We start from the raw sequence: 25,232 nt of genomic DNA on the forward strand, positions 1-25,232 counted from the left end.
TTAAAAATCAGATTATTTGTTTATTTGTTGTTGAGTTGTATAAGTTTTTAAATATATTTTAGATATTAACCTCTTATTGGGTGTATCGTTTGCAAATATCTTCTATTCAGTAGGTCGCCTTTTTGTTTCGTTGATGGTTTCCTTTGCCGTGCAAAAGCTTTTTATTTTTGCGTAGTCCCAATAGTTTATTTTTGCTTTTGTTTCCCTTGCCTGAGGAAATCTATCTAGAAAAAAAATGTTGCTAAGGCCAATGTCAAAGTAAAGAGTACCTGGCCCTTTGACAGGCATCAGAGATAACATTTTGCTGCATGGGCTTGTTTTGTGGTAACAGGATCAGCTAAGCCCGGTTAGTGTGGGTGATCTAGTAGAATATGGACTATTTGGCTGTTTGGGATTATAATTGCCCTAACAAAGCACATGTGGAGAGTCAAGGGAGTTTATATGCTTTTAAAAATGTGTTATTGTCTTATGTGATTTATTTTCCTTCATTTCAAAAAATTTGATGCAAAACATTTGTGTTTTCTTTCTTTCTCTTTCCTGCCCCCACCCCCTTAGAATAACATAGCTGATCCAGAAGAACTGTTCACAAAGTTAGAACGCATTGGGAAAGGCTCCTTTGGAGAAGTTTTCAAAGGAATTGATAACCGTACCCAGCAAGTGGTTGCTATTAAAATCATAGACCTCGAGGAAGCCGAAGATGAAATTGAAGACATTCAGCAAGAAATAACTGTTTTGAGTCAGTGTGACAGCTCATATGTAACAAAATACTATGGATCATATTTAAAGGTAATGTGTGTGTTGTATTATTTAAGTCATAAGGTATTTTCATTATAAGTTTTTCTTTCTTTTTTTTAATTCTGTTTTTTGAAAGGCAGTGTCTTAAATTAGGATTTGGCAGTCTTTGGGCTCCAGGCAGAATCCAGCTCCATTTATAGTGCCAAATAGACCGTTTTTAGATTTAGCAGCTGTGTCCTGAATGCATCCCAGTGCTCAGCTGCACCGTTATTCCACACCTGAACTTTGGGTCAATGGAGGAGCAGTAATACAGCTGGTCCTTGAGACACATCCTTTGTCAGGAAAGAGCTTTCCCCCTGGGCTTTCACACATTATTCTCAATGGTCCAGTCTGTCTCAACCTCAGAATTGATGGAATATGTAAGTATGTCATTTATTCCATTGAGTTGTGGTTATTTACACATCTTTCTCTCCTTCCAGATTATGAGCTCCTTGATGGCAGGGAGTTTAGTTCAACCAGTCTTGGTTTTCACATTTAGCATAAGACATGGAACATCTCAAGCACATGATAAATACTTGTGGAAGTGGAGTCAAATGGAACACTATCTGCCCCCCCACCTTTCCCAAAAGTTGGAATTTTAGTTTCCAGGATCATGGAATTAGTAGACACCTTAAGTTGCAGCAGATGGAGATGTGACTGCATAACAGAATACTCTCTGGTTAGTAAAACCCAAGAGTTAGGGGCGCCTGGATGGCTCAGTTGGTTAAGCATCCAATTCTTGATTTCGGCTAAGGTCATGATCTCACATTTTGTAAGTTTGAGCCCCACATTGGGCTCTGAGCTGACAGCTTGGAGCCTGCTTCAGATTCTCTCTCTCTCCGTCTCTCTCTGCCCCTCTCCTGCTTGTGCTCTCTCACTCTCTCAAATTGAATAAACTTAAAACACACACACACACACACACACACACACACACACACAAGAGTTCTTGGGTTCCAGAGTTAGAAGTCAGGATGCGTGTCTATTGAAATTTGAAGAATAAATAGTTAGAAAAATCTAGCTTAAGGGACTCCTGGGTGGCTCAGTCGGTTAAGCATCCAGCTCTTGATTTCGGCTGAGGTCATGATCTCATGGTTTGTGAGTTCGAGCCCCACATCCTGCAGAGCGCTGACAGTGCGGAGCCTGCTTGGGACTTTCTCTCTCTCTCTCTCTCTCTCTCTCTCTCTCTCTCTCTCTCTCTCTCTCTCAAATAAATAAATAAACTTAGAAAAATCTAGGTTAGAGTTAAAATTATTTTAAAATTAAAAATTTTTATCATGTTAAAGTTTTTCAAAGGAAGGCAATACTAGTTAGATTTTTGCTTTTCAGGGTTTACAAGGGGAGGAAGAGGTTTTTTGTTTGTTTGGTTCGTTGGTTTTTTTGTTCATCTATCTCTGGGCCAAAAGGGGTGTGTTTATAACTCATTAGCTATTGGCCTCCATAAGAATGAATGCTATTTTTTATATTCTAATGACCAAATAAACCCTAGGGTAATCTATCTATCCATATTAGTTACTACCGACTCAGAAATCATGAATTTCACTTTCTTTTTACTAAGCCTGTTTATTCTCATATTACATGAATTAGATGAATGTGGTGTGAATGCACAGTAGAGTAAATCATTAAACAGCCAGGCGCTCTGTGTCACACACTGTATTAGGTGCTGGAGATATAAAAATGAGTGACTCCTGTCATTAAGGAGTTCACAATCCCATATTGTACTAAAAGGGTGCAGGTTTTGTGATTAAGTACGTACAAGGTACAGATGGGGCACAGATAAACAAGTAGTCACTTCTGTCACTTTGAAGAGAGGCTAATGGTGTGAAGGAAAGGCTTCCAGGAGGAGATGATAATGCCAGTAATTCCTATACAATTTACTTTTTTAAATTTTTTTAATGTTTATTTCTTTTGGAGAGAGAGAGGGAGCAAGGGAGGAACAGAGAGAGGAAGACACAGAATCTGAAGCAGGCTCTAAGCTCTGAGCTGTCAGCATTGAGCCAGATAGGGGGCTCGAAATTACAAACTGCAAGATCATGACCTGAGCCGAAGTCTGATGCTCACCTGACTGAGCCACCCAGGCGCCCCGCCCCCCAATTTACTTCTAAGTGTTAGCCATTACTCTCACACAATTATTTGATTCTTTGTGGCATATTTTGCTTTTGCAGTCTTTCCTACAAAACTTATTTAGTGGGTCAGATTCTTTTTAGGAATCCTGAGAGATCGCTGAGTCTCAATATGTTTAGGTCTCCCTCCTGATCCCATAGCAGGCTTGGTTTAAGACAGCCTCAGGAATTTGCTGTTGTTGTGGTTGTGGTTGTTGTGTGTTTGCTCATTCTGGTTTACACCTTCTGGATTGAATACTGGTAATTCAAGACCTACTCTAGAGCAAATTTAAACCTTTGCTATTCTTAGGCACCTGTAACAGATAAGCTATTCTTGGAACTGACTTAACATATTAAATAAGCCCTATTTCAAATGGAGTTTTCTATATTATATTGAAACTGGGTACCGAAATGCAACTGACTGTTTTATTGGTTGCTTATAGCATTTTTAATTAATGTTCAGTACTCTCGTGGCAAATGAATTATAGTTCTGTTTGTATTATTTATTTGTATGAGTTCACATTTTTAAAAAATTCCCCTCATAGTGTACATGTACCAGTCATCCAATAAGTACTTAATGTTTAAATAAATCTGATTGTTTTGTCCAAATCTTGATTATAGAATGTTCTTAGACTGGTCAGTGATACACAGCCATTATCCATGATGTCTTCATAAAGGATTAAATTGAAATTATTTTTATCTCCTTTACCCATCATTAATTAAAGTCCACAATGTGAAGGACTACTTTGAAGAAAATAGCACTTCTTGATAAAATTGTAGAAATTTACATATGGCTGATATTAGTTATTTATATCCTGAATCTATTTACATTAAAGTAAGTAAATGTGTGTATTATCTCTGTACACATGTTCATATATACAGACAAAGGAAAAGAAATAGCTTATGATTTTATAACCTTTTAATATCATTTATTTAAATTGACCACCTTGTTTGTTTTCAGTTTATATTACAACATGGGACTTTTGTGGGCTTGCTTTTTTTTTTTTTTTTAAACTAAAATCACATCAAATATAACAAGGTTCTGTTTAATGCAGGCAATATAACTCAAGGCTACATCATCTAAGTATCATCACGGAACTGCATTATCAATCGTTGTGGCACATCCTTCCATTTCAGATGACATAGGGGATTTTGTGAGTCAAGTTAATTGAGTAGAGTAGGATATGGGTTTTTCTCAGGTTGTCTTTACTCACGATATCATACATAGCCGAGACCTCACTGTAGGCTGGAGGAAAAGTTCTTGCATTTGAGAGAAAATTATATGCTCTCTGAAACTGTATTCAGTTGTAGTGATTTCCTTGAAACATACAAAAATGTACAAGGTATTCATTTTGACTGAGCTCACTGTATAACTTCATTTTTAAAAACAAGAGTAAAAACCAGACAAACATCAGTATGACCACAGTATTTTGCTTTAATTTTAGTTCACTGCAGATTTTCTTGAGAGACAAAGTTAGTCTTTATGAAGAGTGCTAACATAAGCAAACCCTTCCCTTCTGATCTCATAATATTGGAAAAATCTTTTATAATCTTTAAATATTTTTCTAGTTCGATGTAAATCTTAAAGTGAAGCTCACTCAGGCATTGAATAGAATTTGAATCATGCCTTTATTTGCTGCTGAAAATCGCCTTTAGATTTCTGTTTATGTTAAGGAAATATGCCCCCCTCCACATACCACCGCCACTGATATTTATCAAAAAAGAAAAAGGAATTGAGTGATTGAAGTAAAATATTCCAGAATAGAGTCTGCAAAATTTTGTGACCTTCTCACTGTTTTTCCTGAGACTTCTGTGTGTGTTTATTCTCAGTGTATGGTGAATGTTTCTGGAATCTTCTTTAGTTAAAAAAAAAAAATGTTTTGGGGAGAATTTTTTTATAAAACTTGAAGGAAATTGCAGAGGAAAAAATTTTCTCCTTCTTACAGTGTTTTTCCCTCAAAATAAATATAGCTTTACACTTCACAGAACACACCTCTAAGGAGCCCCATATTAGATTCAGTTTAGCAGGCCTTTATTCATTTATTGAGTGCCCTACTATGTGCATTCCTTTCAGTCTGCATACTTGCCCTGGTCAGTCTCATTTACTTTATCTTGACAATTTCTGAATTCATGTCTCTGGTTCTAGCCTGTCTCCTTAGCCCCAGATGGATATATCTAACTTGCTTCATATTACCCACTTATCTGTGGGTACATCAAGTACCATAACCTGAATGATGGCGAGTAGCATTTGAACAAGAACTTGAACATGGTTTGGATGAGGGTGGAGTATAGACAAGGCATTCTAGTTTGGAAGAAAATGATTCAGGGGTAGTAAAGCATCTGGCAAGATGATCTCTCCTGTCCCTTGCAGTTCTATAAAATTTGACATGCTGTTTCCTTTTTATTGTGGTAAAATATGTATCATAAAATTTACCATTGTAATCATTTTAAGCCTACCGTGAGTAGCAGTGAGTATATTCATATTGCTGTGCAACTATCACCACCATCCGTCTTCAGAACTTTCTCATCTTCATCAGTCAAAACTCTGTACACATTTGGGGTGCCTGGGTGGCTCAGTCGATTAAGCATCTAACTTTGGCTCAGGTCATGATCTCACGGTTCGTGAGTTCAAGCCCCACATGGGGCTCTCAGCTGTCAGCACAGAGCCTGCTTTGGATCCTCTGTCCCTCTCTCTGCCCTCCCCTCCTTGCACACTCGCGCTTGCTCTCTCTCTCTCTCTCAAAATGAATAAATAAACTTTGAAGAAAAAAAAGAATGAAACTCTCTACACATTAAACTATAACTCTCCAGGGGCACCTGGGTGGCTCAGTCGGTTGAGCGTCCGACTTCGGCTCAGGTCATGATCTCATAGTTCGTGGGTTCGAGCCCCACATCAGGCTCTGTGCTGACCGCTTGCTCAGAGCCTGGAGCCTGCTTCGGATTCCGTGTCTCCTTCTCTCTCTGCCCCTCCCCTGCTCAAGCTTTCTCACACTCTGTTTCTTAACAATAAATGAATGTAAAAAAAATTTTTTTAATAAAAATAAACTGTAACTCTCCATTGTGTCCTCACCACAGTCCTTGGTAACCACCAGTCTACTTTCTGTCTCTATGAATTTGACTACTACAGGTTCCTCATATATATAAGCAGAATCAGACAGCATTTGTCTTTTGGTGAGTGGCTGACTTTAGTCATACAGGTTGGATTATGTGGTCAGTGCTATGATTGCTATGAGATTCACCGACCAGCCCATTTAATTCAACATATAGTTAATATCTAGTACCATAATCATCTCTCAAATACATACAGTGAATGTTTTAAATGGTTTTTTCCTATGAACAAATGAATTCCAAATTGCTCTGTCGCCTTTCTGCCCGCTTTGGGCAAGTGTCTGTTTAGCACCAAACAGTGGGTGGGGTTCAGTTGGCCTCATGGGGTAACAGAGTTGATACTGCAGACACCAGTAATTTGTTAACATTAGGCTCCAAGATCTCCCCAGCAAACAGTACAACTCTGGAGCAGTTACTCTTTAGGCGTTCGGAATTTCGGAACAGAGAGCCATTTCCTAACACCTGGCCACCCATGTTGATGCAGAACTTTAAACGTACTCCTCCAACCCGCTGTTAATATGTGTGGATCATTTTGTAAGTGGAGAAGTGGACTCTTCCCTTCAGGGACTTCCTCTACTTCAATGTGCCGGATGTGCAGTTATGGTTTACAGTCCCTGGCTCTTTGGGAATTTTAAACTGGTATGTAGATATCATCTCAGCTTTGTAAATTATTGAAAAGCAAGCCAAACATACTTGTTTGCATTCTCCAGCACAAACATCTTTTCCCAGAAATCAAAGGTTAGAAGTTGTAGTCCTCCAAAAGAATACAAACATAGAGTCTGGGCTTTTTTTGGTTTGGTTTGGTTTGGTTTGTGATTGGCGTTGTCATTGAGCCCTGCTGTTGACCAGAAACCTGTAAAAAGAGCCTCTGTGGGCAAAGCTTCCTTGAGCTGGGAAGAGCCTCCACCAGCTCACCATTCCTGCCTGTGCTCACTCAGGCACTCAGACTGTGTAACAGTCTTCTGAAGGTCCAGATCTATGGCCATCCTCCAGTGAGGCTTGTCTCCAGAAGCGGTAATCAGAAGGAAGCAGGCAGAAAATCCGTCTGACGGCTCTGGTTCCTTCCCTGCCCTGGTACCACCAAACAGCTCGCTTGCTAGGAGGAATGCTTCTTTTCAGATCTGGCAGTTGCTTAGTCATACCTCTAATAACATTTTACGCTTTCTATGAATACTCTTCAGTGAGGAACAGACAGTTGGTAAGTTTCCATTTTGGAATCGGTATCCCCAGAAAGGACACACATCATTTTAAACCTGGAAACCAGATGTTTTCGGTCATGTGGAACTACAAATCAGATAACCATCCAATAATAAGATCTTTTCATTTTCCTTTTAAATGTCAGGTGAATGGGAAGCATTCTGAATTCATAAGGTAGAATGTAGTACTTATTAGGAACAATCTTGTGGCAAAAGAAAAATTTCCCCAGCTATGCACTGCTGTGAGAGTCACTTTTTTCTTCTCTTGACAAAAATATAAAGACACGTCAGGTGTACAATTCTCAGGTTCCGGGTGCCTAATTTCTATACATAAAGACAAGTTATGTGAACCACTCCTAGAACTCCATTCCCCTCCCTGCTGTTATGGGGACGTATTTGCTCTCTTTTTGTGCCGGAGACAGGGCCGCTAGCAAAGACTCTCAGTTCTTCCTTCAGTTCAGGCTGTGATAGGAGAGTGGACATCAAAACTGGGGGGAGGGAGATACATCGTTACCCTCTCTCGCGCGCGCATCTTACATGGTGTCAGCATCCGGAAAGGAGGAATCCCTAAATCTCAGTTTACCTGAGCCCTTCCTCCCCGGCCCCTGACATTAGGCCACATTCCAGTACTCACACTGCAGTGTCACCCACCATGAGGTTACTGGGGGCCATTCTCTGCCATGATAAAGTCCCAGCCTCATGGACACATGTGGACGTTTTGAATGGAACTCCTGAGTACTTCCCAGGGATTTTAGAGTTTTAGAGTTTGGCTCGAGAATCCTCCTCCTACAGCTGGGGCTGTAAAGGTAAGAAATGTGTTCCTGACATCCCAAGGTGAAGCACAACACTGAGTGTGTTTTTCCCCCCAGAAACATTGTTACATGTTATAGCATGCTGTACTCTGGATACCTTTGTGTTAAATTGTCTTTTTGTGGGGGGTTACCCCAGGAACCTAGACATTATTTCTAGGGGAAAATGCTTGCTTTCCAAATTCTAAACGCCTTACTTAAAATGGACTTTTAAAACAAGCCACTCACAACTTGGATACTTGCCAGTATAGTAAACTCAACCGTTCTACTTACAGTCAATTCTGTGGTCCCACAAAAATTCAGAGAATACTACTGATGACATGGGGAGAGAAGCGTCCATAGTATTTCAAGCTAGAGCTGAAAGAAGAACAGATTCGATGGTTTATTCTGATTTGTATCTGATAGCGCTGAAGGGTGTCTGTGTACATACACCTGATTTGGAATTTATATATACTCTGCCGATGAGCCCCATTTCTTCTTGGACAATTTACAGTGACATAAATTCCACCTGGAGTCGTCATATGCTCTTTAAGCTACGCACTCCTTTCTCGTATCCATTTACCTCGGCAGTGGGACACAGTGGGGTGCGGAGGGAGAGGGACACTAATTCTTTCTAAGCTCCACCTGTGTACCAAAAATGCCCATTAATCATAGCTGATGAAAGTGGGAAAGTACATGAAAACAAAAGCCAAAAACTGAAACAAGGCAAACTGTCTAGTGTCCTCAAACTCTAAAATCGTATGCGAAAAACCCAGAAGCCCCATTTAAAATTTCTACACACCTCAGGGCGCCTGGATAGCTCAGTCAGTTAAGCATCTGACCTCGGCTCAGGTCATGATCTCGCAGTTCATAGGTTTGAGCCCCATGTGAGGCTCTGTGCTGACAGTGCAGAGCCTGCTTGGGATTCTCTCTCTCTCCCTCTCACTCTCTGCCCCTCTCCCACTTCTGCTCTCTCCTCTCAAAATGAATACACTTTAAAATTTCTACAAGTCTCCACATACCTCCTCATTCTTTAATGTAACTATCTTTTCCTTTCAGTATCATTCAAAATAATAATTTAAGGCTATGGTTTATTTTTTCTGGGTTTTATAAAAATTTTTAACAGTTCAACAATTTTAAAAACAGTATTTATTTAGCTATATCACAAGCTAAATACGTAGGGAGGAAGGTCAAGACTCAGAACTTTTATCTGTAATGTTCTGTGGGAAAATATATTCTGCGTTTCAAACAACTAATCTTAAACTTGTATTTTAGAACCAGTACATTAGTCTGTCAGATTTAATGTTTTATGCTAGTATGTTATTTGGCTCAGGCTTGTAATGATTAAATTGTTTCATAACTTTACAGGGTTCAAAATTATGGATAATAATGGAATACCTGGGTGGTGGTTCAGCACTGGATCTTGTAAGTATTTTAAAATAATTACACACATACCTGTCTGTACTTTAACTTTTTTTATTTTAATTGGAGGAAGCAATGGCTTTTGGGCAAGCTGAGTGGTTGCTTTAGATAATACATTCAAATTAAGGTCTCTATTCAGGACTATAGATTGAGCCGTATTGCAAGATCGGGCATATTGCTGACGTTTTTAGAGTATATATGAAACGCAAATAGCTTCATGAAATAAAGCTCCCCAAATTAGGACTGTGTGTGACCATTGCCATCAGTTTAGAGTTTTACTTTGCAGGCGTTTCCCTGAAAAGACTGAACGTTCTTGGATTTTTGAAATATGTAATTCAGATAAGTATCACTAAAACTAGTTCTTGGGTTCTCACCAAGTGCGCCTGCAGACCCAATTCTCTGCAGAATTCTCTCTGCCCCTCTATAGGTCATTTGGAAATGTGATGGTACTTTTGGTTGTCATAATGACTTGGAAGTGTTACAGCCATTTTAGTGGGCAAAGATCAGGATGCTAAAATCCTGCAGTGAACAGGAAAAGTTCCACCCAGTGAAGATGGGAACACACACAAATTCCTTTGAGAAGCACTGGTTGTTTTCCCCGAGTTAGTGTGATTCTGTCATTGCTGTTTTCTTCTCCCTTTTCAATCTTTACTAATATGGCGTTGTATTTAAAATTCAATACGGATTACTAGAGGCAACTTGGTGTAGTAGAGATGGCCACTGGGCTGGCCTATGGGAGTGTGAGGTGATGGGGCGAGCGGTCTTCGTAACCGAATCTGTGACTGTGAACCAGGCACACAAATTTCTTACATTTGGATATCCTATAAAACAAAGAAGTTGCACTAAGTTATTTTTAAGTTCTCTTCCATCTTGAAAATGTATACGGACCCTGACACAGGACTCAATCCCACCACCCTGGGATCATGATCTGAGCCAAATTCCAGAGTCGGGCATTAAACTGGCTGATCCACCCAGGCACCCCTCCATCTTGAATATTCTGTGACTTACATTGTCTTAGCATGCTCCTGGATTTAGAAATGATAAGAGTATGCCGTCCCTAAAAATAAAGTGTTTTGATGACTAAGATCATCAAGTAACATTTTAACTCTTATTTTTAAGTGGAGATGAGTTTCCCTAACTATAAGTGATTAAATATTTCTAAAGGGGTTTAATCCTCCCTGCCAATGGCTCCAAAGTTTCAAATAATCCTGTGAACAGAAATGACTCTAAGATTTTCTTTCCTTTAAACAGAACCATATTTAAAGCATTCTAAAGAAGTGGTAATTAAATTTGATGGAGAGTCTCATCTCCTTCTAGGAATTCATTTCATTTTAATCTGTTGCTGAGTTAGGTAATCCTTCCTTGTGTCTCATCTAATTCGTACATCCCAAAGCTTGAGTTCATTTTGTCTTTCTCCTCTCTAGTGATAGAACACAACTGGTATTTCTTTGTAGAATAATCCTTCACGCTTATGGAGTCAGATCTCTTTCTTCTCCTGAAGTTAAATGGCCCCATTTCCATTTGTCTTGTCACATAGTTTTATTACACAATAGTTTTTTCATTAGCTCCACAAGAAGCGTCTCAACTGCTCCATGATCCTCCTCCTACCCTTTAAATATTCAGAGCTCTTTCCAAATTTATCATAGTTACCTTCTCTGGTCCCCCAAGGTGCTAACCATATGTCTGTGGTTGCTGGCCCAACCCTAACCAATAATGTGAGCTGTAGTAGTAGTTTGGTCAGTTTTATGTAATCTCTGAGTGAAGTCTCTTAATTTCATCCTGCCGTTCTGATCTCTGCCTAATAGAACAAATTGCCAAGTTGCATAAATTCAACAAACTTAAGATGTTTTTAGCCCTGTCATAGCTAAAAATCAAGAGACCTATGGGGCGCCTGGGTGGCGCAGTCGGTTAAGCGTCCGACTTCAGCCAGGTCACGATCTCGCGGTCCGTGAGTTCGAGCCCCGCGTCAGGCTCTGGGCTGACGGCTCGGAGCCTGGAGCCTGTTTCCGATTCTGCGTCTCCCTCTCTCTCTCCCCCTCCCCCGTTCATGCTCTGTCTCTCTCTGTCCCAAAAATAAATAAAAAACGTTTAAAATAAATAAATAAATAAATAAATAAATAAATAAAAATCAAGAGACCTATGTCCTAGACCTGGTTCTGCCGTTGACTAGCTGGCTAATAATGGACAAGTCATTGAACCTCTGTGCCTTAATTTCCTCACATGTTGAATGAAGAAATTAGATGAATGATCTCTCGAGGTTTGTGTCCCTAGCTCAAGAATTCAATAATACTGTGATTGAATTATAAACATTTAACTGGCCTTTGTAAGGAGGGCAAATGATGAGAAAATGTGCTGTTTTTTCTCCATGTATAGTGCCGTACAAACAAATGCTATCATTTGGGGAATCTAAGAAGGATTGGGTTTGAGGGAAGGCACTGCTACCAGGGACAAGAAAAAACGACAGGGATGCTGAGAAGAGAATATTTGTCACTTTAAGATTTTATTTTTAAGTAATCTCTACACCCATCGTGGGGCTCGAACTCAAAACCCCGAGAGTCACATGCTGACTGAGCCAGCCAGGTGCCCCAATATTTCTCACTTTAAATTGGTGCCCAGATAATGGAATGCGATTATGACTTGTAATTGACATCAACATTTTATAGTGTATACTTGAAGATTCTCTCCCATTCCTTTTTTTTTAATTTTTTTAATGTTTATTTATTTTTAAGAGAGAGACAGAGACAGAGCATGAGTGGGGGAGGGGCAGAGAGAGAGGGAGACACAGAATCCGAAGCAGGCTCCAGGCTCGGAGCCGCCAGCACAGAGCCCGACGCGGGGCTCAAACTCATGAACCACGAGATCGTGACCTGAGCTGAAGTTGGACACTTAACCGACGGAGCCACCCAGGCGCCCCGATTCTCTCCCATTCTTGAAAAAAATTAGTTATACATGAACAGACTCTGAGAGTATTTTTTTAAATCATACCTCACTTCTTTCCAGTAGGAATTGCAGTGGCTTACGACAAAAACACATATGATAAGGTTAAGAGGATAAAATATGAGCACCAAAGACAAAAGTTGGAAACAATATGCTAACCGTAAGAGAAGGCACTGACATAACCTGCTGCATTAGGACCAGCTGAAAGTCACAGGAGTGGGGCAGATCCCCAGGCCCACAAGTACACAGTCTGTGAAAGAGCAGGTGACCCGCTCTTGCATGTCCTCACTTGACAATAAGGCCAGTACACTGGCCCTGGAGGCAGAGATATTAGCTATTAGAGACATGGCACTGTCTTTGGCCACTGAAGACAAGTTCAGTTATGCACTCCAGGGACAGTGGACCAAGATCTCAGCATTCTCTCTCTCCCAGGGAATAGCAATCTCTGTTCCATCTACTTTACCTCCTCTATCACTCCAGCTCCCTTTTTTCTCCTTCTATCATCATTGTCGACATGGCTAATGATACATTTTAACCACAAGGCTTGGAAGAGTTTTCTGTCTGATGACGCACCAGAAAAACCCAGCTGTACTACCCAGTTCCCATTGCCCGACTCCACCATCTCCCTCCAGTACCCAGTTAATTGAGATTTTATGTTTCCTGAATTTTAAGGACCTAAGCTGGACCTAAATATACCAGATGAGCCAGTGGCTCTTGAGGACCTCTTCTTTGTTTGTTTTTACTTAAATATATTTTTTAAAATTCTGTATTAGGTAATGCACTGGCTTATCCAGGCCACTTTCAGAAGCCCTTCAGAATGATAAGTAGTGTCCCTTATATATACCTTGCCCAATTTCTTTTTTTTAATGTTTATTTTATTTTTGAGAGAGAGAGAGACAGAGCATGAGCGGGGGAGGGGCAGAGAGAGAGGGAGACACAGAATCCGAAGCAGGCTCCTGGCTCCGAGCTATCAGCACGGAGTCCGACGCGGGGCTCGAACCCGCAAGCTGTGAGATCATGACCTGAGCTGAAGTCGGAGGCTCAACCGACTGAACCACCCGGGCATCCCAGACCTTGCCCAGTTTCTTAAGTGAGTGAGGGCATACCTCCTCTGGCCCTGTCAACATTTTCTGATCAGTGATACCAACATTTGTCTCTAAATTATTTGGTAGTACCTCAGAATTTCATTGCCGGCAATCAATAAAATGCCATTTTCACCTTTGAGAACAACTTTAATCACTACTGTTTAAATAGAAACTTTTGGAGTGGAAGTTAATAGACTTATAAGTAAATAGATAATGTTACCTAGGAAAGGCACCTATTGAACTACGGGCATCCCTGGAGTATACTGTATATCCAGACCACAGCTAATATTTTAGTGGTGAAACTGAAGTATGGGTTCTATTTTAAGCTGTTAAATTGCAACATGAAAGTGCCCTTTATTCAGAATAAATACGGCATTCATGAAAGATGAAATACACAAGGTGCCAAAGAGCTGTGAATCCCTCCCAGTGTGAGGCAGAGTGGGCGATGTTTGATTTTCACCACCTCCTCCCTCCTTCCAGCAAACAGCTCAACCTCAGCCCTGACTTCAGATTCCCACCCTTCCTGTAATAATATTGTACAGTCCACTGTTTGTGCTTTATGAGGTACCAGAATTTTAAAATAGCCATTTATTTTAAAGGGAGATTTTCAGATACTCCATTACAAGTTCTCCCGAAACCTAATCATTGCTTTCCTTGTATTCCAGTTGGAACTATTGGCTTTAGGACGGGGATGGGGAAAGAAAGGGGAAATGTGTTACATTTAGTTAAAAAACCATTCCCCTTCATGATTCGATCTTTTTTTTTTTTTTTTTTTTTTTTTTTTTTTTTTACAATGAAGTCTGAACAGATTAATTGTTGTATTCCTGACTAACTTTTAAAATCTCAGCCTCGGAAAGGCTGCCTGGTTTCCAGTGTTATTGAGATACATAAATGCTAAGAACTGTGGTGTGGCTGACCTGTACCGTTGAGCTGAGTTGCTGCGGAAATCTTACAGACTTTTTGATCTCAAAATCAGTTTAGTGTAAATAGTTAATCATTTAAATAGCAAATGTCAAATTTTAAGTAGCTGATTTCTTTTTTCCTAGCCAAAGAAAGAAAGAAAAGAAAAGAAAGCTAGTTCTGTCATTATTTAAGAGTATTTCTTAAATCTTTGATGGAAATATTTAAGAACCTCACAGAGGTAACACTGCTTGTATTATCTTTTGAGATTAAATCTAATCCATTTAAAAACCATTTCAGCCTTAACCATTTCAGACTTAACTTGTTTACTATCTTCCCTTACCTTTTTAATCTTTTTCTCCTTTGTTTAAATATTGGCTTAATAAGCAGAATTGCTTCATATATCTAAGTGATTCCCTTATTTCAAAGATCGTATCAAGTTAGTACTTCATTGTTTGGAACTTATACGTTTGTAAAAGTGTGTGTGTTTTCCCCCTAAGCTTCGAGCTGGTCCATTTGATGAGTTCCAGATTGCTACCATGCTAAAGGAAATTTTGAAAGGTCTGGACTATCTGCATTCAGAAAAGAAAATTCACCGAGACATAAAAGGTATACAAAAATCTTACATGAACCTGAGAAAAGTAGCTGCATTCTGAGGAAACTGAGCATTTTTTGTTTCTTTTTTCCTCCTAGCTGCCAACGTCTTGCTGTCAGAACAGGGAGATGTTAAACTTGCTGACTTTGGAGTTGCTGGCCAGCTGACAGATACACAAATTAAAAGAAATACCTTTGTGGGAACACCATTTTGGATGGCTCCTGAAGTTATTCAACAGTCGGCTTATGACTCAAAAGTAAAGTGTTACCTGTACAAACTTTAGTTTTTAATAATAGGTTTTATAGAGCGTGCTATTCTATATAATAAACCGTCCCAGTTTTCCTTCTTTTACAAGTATTTCTAAAGCTAGAGTTATGTCAAGTGTTACTGCTAAACCATTAGTTCCCTGGATGCTGATCATATTTGGACCTTATTCCCTTCAATGGCCTTCCATTCCACTTAGAATAAAATCCAAAGTCCTTACTATCACATACATGGCTCTTGATGATCTGGCCCTTGTCTGCCTCCTCAACCTCATCTCCTATTACTCTCCCTCTATATTCTATCTGCTTTGGCCACAGTGAGTGCTATGTCCCACAAACATAGCAAGTACACTCTGGCCTCAGGACCTTTGCACTCACCATTCCTTCTATCTGGAGTAACTTTCCCCCCAGTCAGGTCTCTGCTTAAACATTACCTCACAGAATAGTCTTCCCTAGCCATCCCATGTAAATTTGCAACCCCTTGCAATCATCCATTATTCCGTGATCCTGATTTCTTATTTTCTTCATTGAACCTAGCACCATCTGACATTGTATAATTTACATATTTGTCTCTTCTGTTAGAACACAAGCCCCTTGGGGCGCCTGGGTGGCGCAGTCGGTTAAGCGTCCGACTTCAGCCAGGTCACGATCCCGCAGTCCGTGAGTTCGAGCCCCGCGTCAGGCTCTGGGCTGATGGCTCGGAGCCTGGAGCCTGTTTCCGATTCTGTGTCTCCCTCTCTCTCTGCCCCTCCCCCGTTCATGCTCTGTCTCTCTCTGTCCCAAAAATAAATAAAAAACGTTGAAAAAAAAAAAAAAAAAAAAAAGAACACAAGCCCCTTCAGAGCAGAGATTTTTGTCTGTTTTATTCACCACTGGAATCCTCAGTATCTAGAATATGGTGCCAGGCAAAAAGTTAGGGAATTTGATAATTCTTTTTTTTTTTTTATGAAATTTATTGTCAAATTAGTTTCCATACAACACCCGGTGCTCATCCGATAATTCTTTTTTTTTTTTTTAACGTTTATTTATTTTTGAGACAGGGAGAGACAGCATGAATGGGGGAGGGTCAGAGAGAGAGGGAGACACAGAATCTGAAACAGGCTCCAGGCTCTGAGCTGTCAGCACAGAGCCCGACGCGGGGCTCGAACTCACGGACCGCGAGATCATGACCTGAGCCGGAGTCAGATGCTTAACTGACTGAGCCACCCAGGCGCCCCGATAATTCTTTTTTTAAGTAGGCTTCACACCCAGTGCTAAGCCCAATGTGGGACTTGACCTCACCACCCTTAAGATCAAGACCTGAGCTGAGATCAAGAGTTAGACACGGAACTGACTGAGCCATCCAGTCACCCCAGGAATTTGTTAATTTTTTTAAATAAATGAATTATATTAATAAAAATTTATTGCCATTACATATCTTGAGACACTTCATTTTTTTTTGAGTTTGTTTATGTATGTATGTCTGTCCTCTCTGCCCTCAACTTGGGGCTTGAATCTACTACCCCAAGGTCAAGAATTGCATGCTCTTCCAAGTGAGCCAGCCAGGCACTCCTTTTAAGACACCTTTTTTAAAGTTTATTTATTTATTTTGAGAGAGAGAGAGAGAGAGTGAGCAGGGGAGGGGCAGAAAGAGAAGCAGGCTCCACACTGTCAGCAAGAAGCCTGACACCGGGCTCGACCTCATGAATCATGAGATTGAGATCATGACCTGAGCCAAAACCAAGAGTCACACGCTCAACCCACTGAGCCACCCAGGTGCCCCAGGACACTTTAATATCATATGACCCATAGGCTATTTTGTGGCAGTCTGTTGGAATGGAATTTCGAGGTAATATTTTTTTCTTTCTCTTACCTCAGGCTGACATTTGGTCATTGGGAATTACTGCTATTGAGCTAGCCAAAGGAGAGCCACCCAACTCTGATATGCATCCAATGAGAGTTCTGTTTCTTATTCCAAAAAACAACCCTCCAACTCTTGTTGGAGACTTTACTAAGTCCTTCAAGGAGTTTATTGATGCTTGCCTGAACAAAGATCCATCATTTGTGAGTATATATTGCTCTTACTACCATTTGTTTTCTATTATTAAAGCTATTTAAAGCAAATGTAGTTTTTCTACGGTGGGGAATACAGTGCATGGGAAAATTATCTAAGATCCTTCTAGGAACCTGGTTCTTCCCCCTATCTTGCTAATTCTGTTCAGTTCTTAACAAGGTCCTTACTTCCTTTTCTCCTTGCCCTGTATCTTTTTCTCTTGCTCATGGCCCCTAGCTTCCTCCTTATTCTATTGATCATTTCCTATTTCAGCAGGAAGGAAATTTGAGAAATAAGGTTTCTGTTATAGGATGCCACTATTAAAGCACACGTGTAACTATTCACAGTGATGTTTATTCACTTTTCATGAAAAGTTATGTGTGCCTTTCACTCGTTTCAAAATTTAACGTTGAGAAATTCCAACATGAAGTTGCATGTTTTTACTGATGTCTAGTGAACTCCACTCGTTTACCTGGCAGATTTGATCACAGTTGCTTTACTATTTCAAAAATAAAGCTGCCTGGTGACTTCTAGAAGCTAGAAGTGTACAAGAACTAAGTTGTGACGTAACTGTTTTAAAATTGAGAATGAACATTCTGATATTGACAAAATACTAGGAGCGAAATATCCCTCACAGGATGTGGCATTTGTATTTAGGTGCAGTATGAATTCACGTGTGACGGGGAGAGGATTAATCTGGGGATCACATGATAGGTGCAGATGATAATAAAAGTTTTAGCCTTGCTAGTTTTCATCCAGTTTTTTCAACTTACAGTAAATATAATAAAAGTATTTTGAAAGCACTATTGTGAAATGGTTGTAAATTTTTACTCCATTTTCAAAACCTTGCCACGTGTCTCTCTGCTGTGGAGAAGGCCCCACTTGCCAGTTTGCTGGTGGACAGGCCACCTTTTTGTCCATTGGGCTTGAACAAATTGGTATCAGAGTAGTAAATTTAATTTGGTTGCCTTGAGCCACTTCAAAGAGTAGAATTAGCCATTGCCCTACAGCATTTTAGCTGTCCTTGTGTCTGTAGACATACTTTTCAGACATACCTTTTCAGCTTAATAATGGAAGTTTTTTTTTTTTTACCACACCTTGCAATCATAAAGGGCCTCGAAATATTCATGTGACCTTCATATCTTTCCCTAGCGTCCTACAGCTAAAGAACTTCTGAAACACAAATTCATTGTAAAAAATTCAAAGAAGACTTCTTATCTGACCGAACTGATAGATCGATTTAAGAGATGGAAGGCAGAAGGGCACAGTGATGATGAATCTGATTCTGAGGGCTCTGATTCGTATGTACAAATCATTTCATTGTTATGTAGGTAGCCCGTTCGAATACTGCGTATCTTCTAACCAGTATCCACTATGCTTTCTCTAGCATAAAATGGAAGCTGTATTTTCAAGTTTTATAGTAGAAACTGTGAAAAGCTTTTAAAATCACACAGTCTGTGCAGTACAATGAATTTGGAAACATGTTTTTTCTTAGAAGTGAATTGCTCTAGTTTTAAATGGTCTCGGTCTAACCCCTAGTGGATACTTGAGTATATTACAAAATTTTGGAACAAGATTCTATTAAAAGTGTTACATCAGTTTGCCCAAAGTGATAAAGGCTATGTCTTCTCATACTTTGGGGGAAACCTGCAAAATCCCTCTGGAGCACTGACTGCCAGGCCTTTCCCACCTCTTGGCCATGTCCTGAACTGTGATCAGACTGATATATTTAAGTATTTATGTGTGATTTGGACCCTCCTAAAAAAGCTACACCAGTTTTTAACTGCAGCATTTACATTGACATCTTATCTTCTAAGTCCATAACTTAATTTAGACTAGGAAAGTCTGTGGGTTATACCAGAATTTACTCTTCCACTTGATGAATTGGCACAAAGACAACACCAAATTTCTTTAGACAATACTCTCAGAGTCCTGCCTTTATGAGAAATTGCCCTACTTTTGAAAACAATAAAAAATACCAGGATGATTTTTGTGCCTTGTTGTAATGGTTTGTTGGCCTTAGCGGCCCATGAAAGTAGCACACGGAATGTTAAAAAAGAATCCAAAGGGGCGCCTGGGTGGCTCAGTCGGTTAAGCGTCCATCTCTTGGTTTGGGCTCAGGTCATGATCTCACGGTTTGTGAGTTCAAGTCCCACATCGGGCTCTGCACAGACAGCGTGGAGCCTGCTTGGGATTCTCTCACTCTTAAAATAAACAAACAAACAAACAAACATGAAAAAAAATTTTTTAAAGAATCAAAAGCCACACTACAGGAGATCCTGATCCAGTCAGTGGGGAGGGGTGTGGGCAGGCCTTTCTATACAATAAGAGGTCTCCACATGTGATCCTGATGCACACTTCAGAGTTGAGAACTACTGCTCTTCTTCAAGTAAATTGTATCTACCTGAAACTGAGATCACATCCTTTTTTATACTATGACTTGTGTCTATATCGGGACAACTCTTCAGAGTGTGGCTGCATTGATTTGATATTTTCTCCAAGCTGAATTATTTAGGAACTTATATTAGTATTTTGGGCAATCTCTTTAGGGAATCCACCAGCAGAGAAAATAATACTCATCCTGAATGGAGCTTTACCACCGTGCGAAAGAAGCCTGATCCAAAGAAACTACAGAATGGGGCAGTATGTGCATGGAGATAATCACTTACTTCCTCTTGATAGACTCTGTTGAACTACATAGTGAGATTACGATAGCCAAAAATTACTAGAATTTAATACCCCTAAATTCCTGTCTACCTCCCAGTGTCCATAGTATGCTTCATTTGCCATTAGTTTTGAGCTAATTAAGTAAAGGTCATGGAAGTCATTTAAGTGGCCATTGGTATGTTTTTAAATGCATTTTACTTAGAGGTGCATAAACCCAGTGGAATTATGGATATCTATTGTAATCCCAGAAGTTAGAAGCCTTCTGGATGATGGATGGGAATTAGGAAGGAAGCATGGAGACGTGCCTTATATTGGGTCTTTTGGGAGGGAGAATTCAAATTAGTGCTCCCTTGTTATGGAATAAGAAAAACATGAATGATTATTTTAATTTCATGTGTATAATCTAAATTATTTGTTCAAAGGAGCAAGATCTTGTGCAGACCCTGAGCTGTTTGTCTATGATAATCACACCTGCATTTGCTGAAGTAAGTATGGATTCATCAGGTTTGGATATCTACGCCAAGAAGTATAGTAATTTTAAATGTTATTGCTATTGATTCTCAGCTTAAACAGCAGGATGAGAACAACGCTAGCAGGAATCAGGCAATTGAAGAACTCGAGAAAAGTATTGCTGTGGCTGAAGCTGCCTGTCCTGGCATCACAGATAAAATGGTGAAGAAATTAATTGAGAAATTCCAAAAGTAAGCTTGAAATGTCATTTAAAATGTTTATTTTAACGTTTTCTGTTGGGTGTTAGTTCGTGATGCAATAGAATTACCTTGATTCAGTCATTGCAATCATTCCTCATTATTAAGTCACTTCTTAAATAGTGGTATGCTTAAAACTGTTTTGTTTGTTGCCCATCTTAAACATTAGCTTTTGGAATTATTATCTTTGGGCATTACAAGGTCGTTTTCCACTGAATGAAATGGCCTGTTTTGTTGTTTTTCTCCTCTGCCTGCTAGCAGGAATATAAACAAAAGGTCGATATGGAGCATATTTTCATTTGGGCCCTTGTAAATACCATTTAGGAATGCTTTCATTCTTGCCGCTACCCTCATCACACTATTCGCATAGTTTCCAGTGCTAAAGTTTAACCCCTGTAAGAAAAGTTAAAGGAAGGATTTTAGGTAGAGGAGGTCACTGAAGAGTATAAAACGTCCTTATGATTGACTTCAGTTTCCACACTGTCTCTTGAGCTGTTGGTTTAACTTCGTTCCCATTCAATACAGTTCGCACATTTCATTTGCAAATTCTCTTTTTACTTTTTTAAATTTTTTAATGTTTATTTTTCAGAGATAGAGAGAGACAGCATAAGTGGGGAAGGAGCAGAGAGAGGGAGACACAGCATCCGAAGCAGGCTCCAGGCTCTGAGCTGTCAGCAAAGAGCCTGACGTGGGGCTTAAACTCACAAACCACGAGATCATGACCTGAGCTGAAGTTGGTGCTTAACCAACGGAGCCACCCAGGCACCCCAACAGATTCTCTTTTTAAACAAGACTTTATATGCATGCACAAACACACAGCTTCTTAGCTCAGACAAGTTATAAAGCAATACTAACTCTAGCCTCAATCCCATTATATCACTTCTCAGTGCATTTTTCTTTTCTTTTTAAAATTTTTTTTTAGTTATAGTTTTTGAGAGAATGAGCGGGGAGGGGGCAGAAAGAGAGGGCGGGGTGCAGAGGATCTGAAGTGGGCTCTGTGCTGACAGCAGAGAGCCCAATGAGGGGCTTGAACTCACGAACCGTGAGATTATGACCTGAGCTGAAGTCGGATGTGTAACCAACTGAACCACCCAGGTGCCCCTCAGTACATCTTTCTACTTGTTTTTGTATTTGTGATGCCACTGGGATCAAGCTGGAACAAACTATACGGCCTATAAACCATATACTCTGATGGATCTTCTCTCGGATGAAGCCTACTTGTACAGATAAACTGAAGCTCCTCTTAAAAATCCCATAGATTTGGGGCACCTGGGTGGCTCAGGTGGGTGAGCGTCTGACTCTTGGTTTCAGTTCAAGTTGTGATCTCACAGTTTGTGAGTTCGAGCCCCGCATCAGGCTCTGCGCTGACAGTGTGAAGCCTGCTTGAGATTCTCTCTCTCTCTCTCTCTTTCTCTCTCTCTCAAATAAATAAATATTTTTAAAAATCCAATAGATTTTCACGGACAACTTCCCACTCTTTTCCAATTTGCAGACAAATCAGTTGGAGGTTGTAAAACCAGATACAGAAGGGATTTTTGAACTGCTTTATATTTTAACCTCTACATGAGATTCAGTAAGAGAATTTGGTTTGCTGAATCAGTTCCTCCATTGCAGAGTTCACACAGCTGAGAAATATAAACATACATAGTTACATATCCGTTTACATTTTTCTTCATTTTATAGGTGTTCAGCAGATGAATCCCCCTAAGGAACTTCTTATTATTGGCTTCTGTTTCATACGGACTCAGAGAAACCCACCAAAGCTACTTAAAGCTTAACAATGCTTAACTCATGAGCTCCATGTGCCTTTTGGATCTTTGCAACATTGAAGATTTGGAAGAAGCTCTTCAACTATTTTGTGATGGTGTTTATCATTTTATATCTTAAAGAGATTATTTTGTAAGGAATAACTTTTAATACTATAGTTTCACCTGCATTCTACTAAATGTTGTGATACAGTTTTGCTTTTAGGTATCATTATTAAGTTACTGGGATGAATACCTTTCATGTTTTGATCTTTAGTTAACTGTGCACCCAAGAAACATACAGGTCTTTCAAAGTCATCCTAAATATTCAACTTTTGTAAATCATCAAGACTCAAAACACTTTATCTTTTAAACCAAGCATTTTCTAAAAATGACTACTGGTGGGGAGATGGAAACAGGTCATATCTTCTTAAGACAGAAGTTTTTAATAAGCTCTTGGCAATGAAACCTGGAAAAGTATTGACTCTTATACAAAATTGGTATGATATCCCAGGCAGCTCAATGACGATCACATTTGAGAGCCCTGTGTTTGAAGCATTTATAGGCAACATGTAGCAACAGTATTTACCTTTTCTTTTAGAAGAGGCTATTAACCCTCATTTAACATGGTTGAAAATTTAAAGCAATACTAATTAGCCAAGGATGGGTTTTTGGCAATACTGGAGGAATTAGGCTTCGTTTTTAAAATCTTCAATTCATATTGCATATTTTATGCTTGGATTTGGGGAGCTTAAAAAAAAGCTGATAATCATGTGATTAAATACCTGATCAACAGGTAGGAATATAATTTACACCAGCATATTTTTGTCATGGTAGTAAAATGTCCTATAAACTATTTATACTTTTTTTGTTCTTCATAATTATCTAGTACATAAGCATCGTTTGTTCATTTTTGAAAGGGTATTTAAATAAGCATTTTTTAGTTCATATGAAAATAACCATAGTACAGAATGATCTGTGTCCGTACAATGTTAAGTTAGACTGTACAGTTAATTAGCTGTTATATTTATGGTACTGTTACATGGGGTAATACCTTTTTTCTTTTAAGCCCAATATATATATTATGCCTGCCTAAGTTTTGAACTGGGGCTATATTTTCAGTAGTTGTAGAATTATTGGTATTAATTAGTTTTGATAGTTAACGTCTGGTTTAGATCTGCACAATTTGGTTTTTGCACAGAAATCATTTCTAAAAATCTGAATAATTGCCAAATATTAGAAGAAAGACGTTCTTCAAGAATACAGGTTTTAGTCAAAGTGGCCATTACCTCCTCTTTTTCTGTAATAATACAGACACTTGAATAAGTTGTGGTCATGTCATATGCCAAGAAAAATCTTTTCATTGGTGCCTATACTGTAACAATTACTTTTAACACATTGTATTTTGAAGTAATGGTTCAGTTGAAATGTTCACCTGCTATGGAACTGAAAGTCAATTACAGTTTATAATCTATAGAGGTCTAGGAATAATTTTGCAACTCATGTCATGGGTTAAATGAATATTTTTGTAAAAGCAAAGGTAATAAATTTATAAATTGATTATTTGAAACTTGACAACACAGCCACATCATGAGTAGGAATTATATTGCTTATTCATTATAGTTACTAGTCCTATAAACTGTTTCTAGGTGAAGCATACTCCAGTGTTGTGGGGGGGGGTTAAAAATAAATATTTAAATTTCATGGTCCTCAGTGTATGTTTTCTCCAGGGGGGTTATGGTGTCATATTTTAATTATTTCAAATTTTTTCTCTTTTGCCCTTTAATTTGCTGTTGGAAATTTAACACCAACGTCTCCATTGGAAACTAGAAGGTATTCTTCATATTCAAACATTGATTATAGCTACAGTGAAGATATGCCCCCCTGTCATGACGAAATTATCGAGAGTCCTCTTTCAGTCAGAAATGTCCTAGGTTGGACAATAAGTTGTCTGGTCACCCTAACAATAGTTTTATTAGGAAATCATATACAGACTTGAACCATATAGCTCTTTGGGGAAAACAGATTTCACAAAGACTTCCAGAGCTGAGATGAGAAATAGCATATAAGCCTAAAGGAATTTGAGTTTTTCCTAGAGAAAAAGTCGAAGATGAGCTTAATATAGCTTTGAGGATCTATAGGATTAACACATACATAACTGGACTTCAATATATTCTTACTATTAAATAGCTTTATCTTGGGGAGCCTGGGAGTCAGTTAAGCGTCCGAATCTTGATTTTGGCTCAGGTCATGATCTCATGGTTCATGAGATAAAGCACCACATCAGGGTCCACGCTGACAGCACGAAGGCTGCTTAGGATTCTCTCTCTCCCTCTCTGTCTCTGCCCCTCCCATGCTCGTGCTCTCTCTCTCTCTCAAATATAGATAGATTTGTGAGTTACTGGGTAGGATTCAAGGAGCAGGGAAAAAAGTGCTAAAATGAGGGAAAGGACTAGAGAAAGGTATGTTAAAAGGATATTTTCTGATATAAGGATGAGGAAAGTAAGAAAACGATTCCATGCATCTTTTCTCCATTAAGTCATGTATAAAAATAGCTTGCTTATGTAATTGCATCATTTGTTTGAAGTTAGTACCCAACATTGTCCTGTAAATATGTTGTACTTAACATTAAAATCAATAAATGAAGTTCTCAGATGGAATGCTGTACCTTCCAGGAGGAATAGTAGGGAAATTCTGAATGGGTCAGGAATAGAATCTTGGTTCATGAACTCAGTCTGGTTTTAGCACGATCCTTTTTCTTTTCAGCAATCGCAGTTCAACCACTTCATCCCTGAATATACATTTTCACCTCCCTCCTTCCTTTTTCTTATTTTCTAACTGTCCCTTCCTTTAGTAATACACCAGAACCAATCATTTCTGAAATTGATTAAAACAAAATGAAGACCCAGGGGTG

At 39.2% G+C, this 25,232-nt stretch overlaps 1 protein-coding gene across 1 annotated transcript in view; it reads left to right on the forward strand.

Moving 5' to 3' along the window:
- STK26 (serine/threonine kinase 26) overlaps nucleotides 1-24,978 on the forward strand; it is a 57,001-nt gene extending 32,023 nt beyond the window's left edge. The window contains exons 3-12 of the mRNA XM_058714521.1: nucleotides 556-786; nucleotides 9,334-9,390; nucleotides 14,810-14,918; nucleotides 15,003-15,160; nucleotides 17,025-17,210; nucleotides 18,352-18,500; nucleotides 19,749-19,842; nucleotides 20,289-20,351; nucleotides 20,431-20,567; nucleotides 22,257-24,978. Coding sequence (XP_058570504.1) covers nucleotides 556-786; nucleotides 9,334-9,390; nucleotides 14,810-14,918; nucleotides 15,003-15,160; nucleotides 17,025-17,210; nucleotides 18,352-18,500; nucleotides 19,749-19,842; nucleotides 20,289-20,351; nucleotides 20,431-20,567; nucleotides 22,257-22,281 — 1,209 coding nt within the window. The 3' untranslated portion in view covers nucleotides 22,282-24,978. The remainder of the gene's footprint in view (nucleotides 1-555; nucleotides 787-9,333; nucleotides 9,391-14,809; nucleotides 14,919-15,002; nucleotides 15,161-17,024; nucleotides 17,211-18,351; nucleotides 18,501-19,748; nucleotides 19,843-20,288; nucleotides 20,352-20,430; nucleotides 20,568-22,256) is intronic.
- The last annotated feature ends 254 nt before the right edge of the window (nucleotides 24,979-25,232 follow it).

This window comes from Neofelis nebulosa, chromosome X, assembly GCF_028018385.1.
Source record: "Neofelis nebulosa isolate mNeoNeb1 chromosome X, mNeoNeb1.pri, whole genome shotgun sequence".
NCBI lineage: Eukaryota > Metazoa > Chordata > Mammalia > Carnivora > Felidae > Neofelis > Neofelis nebulosa.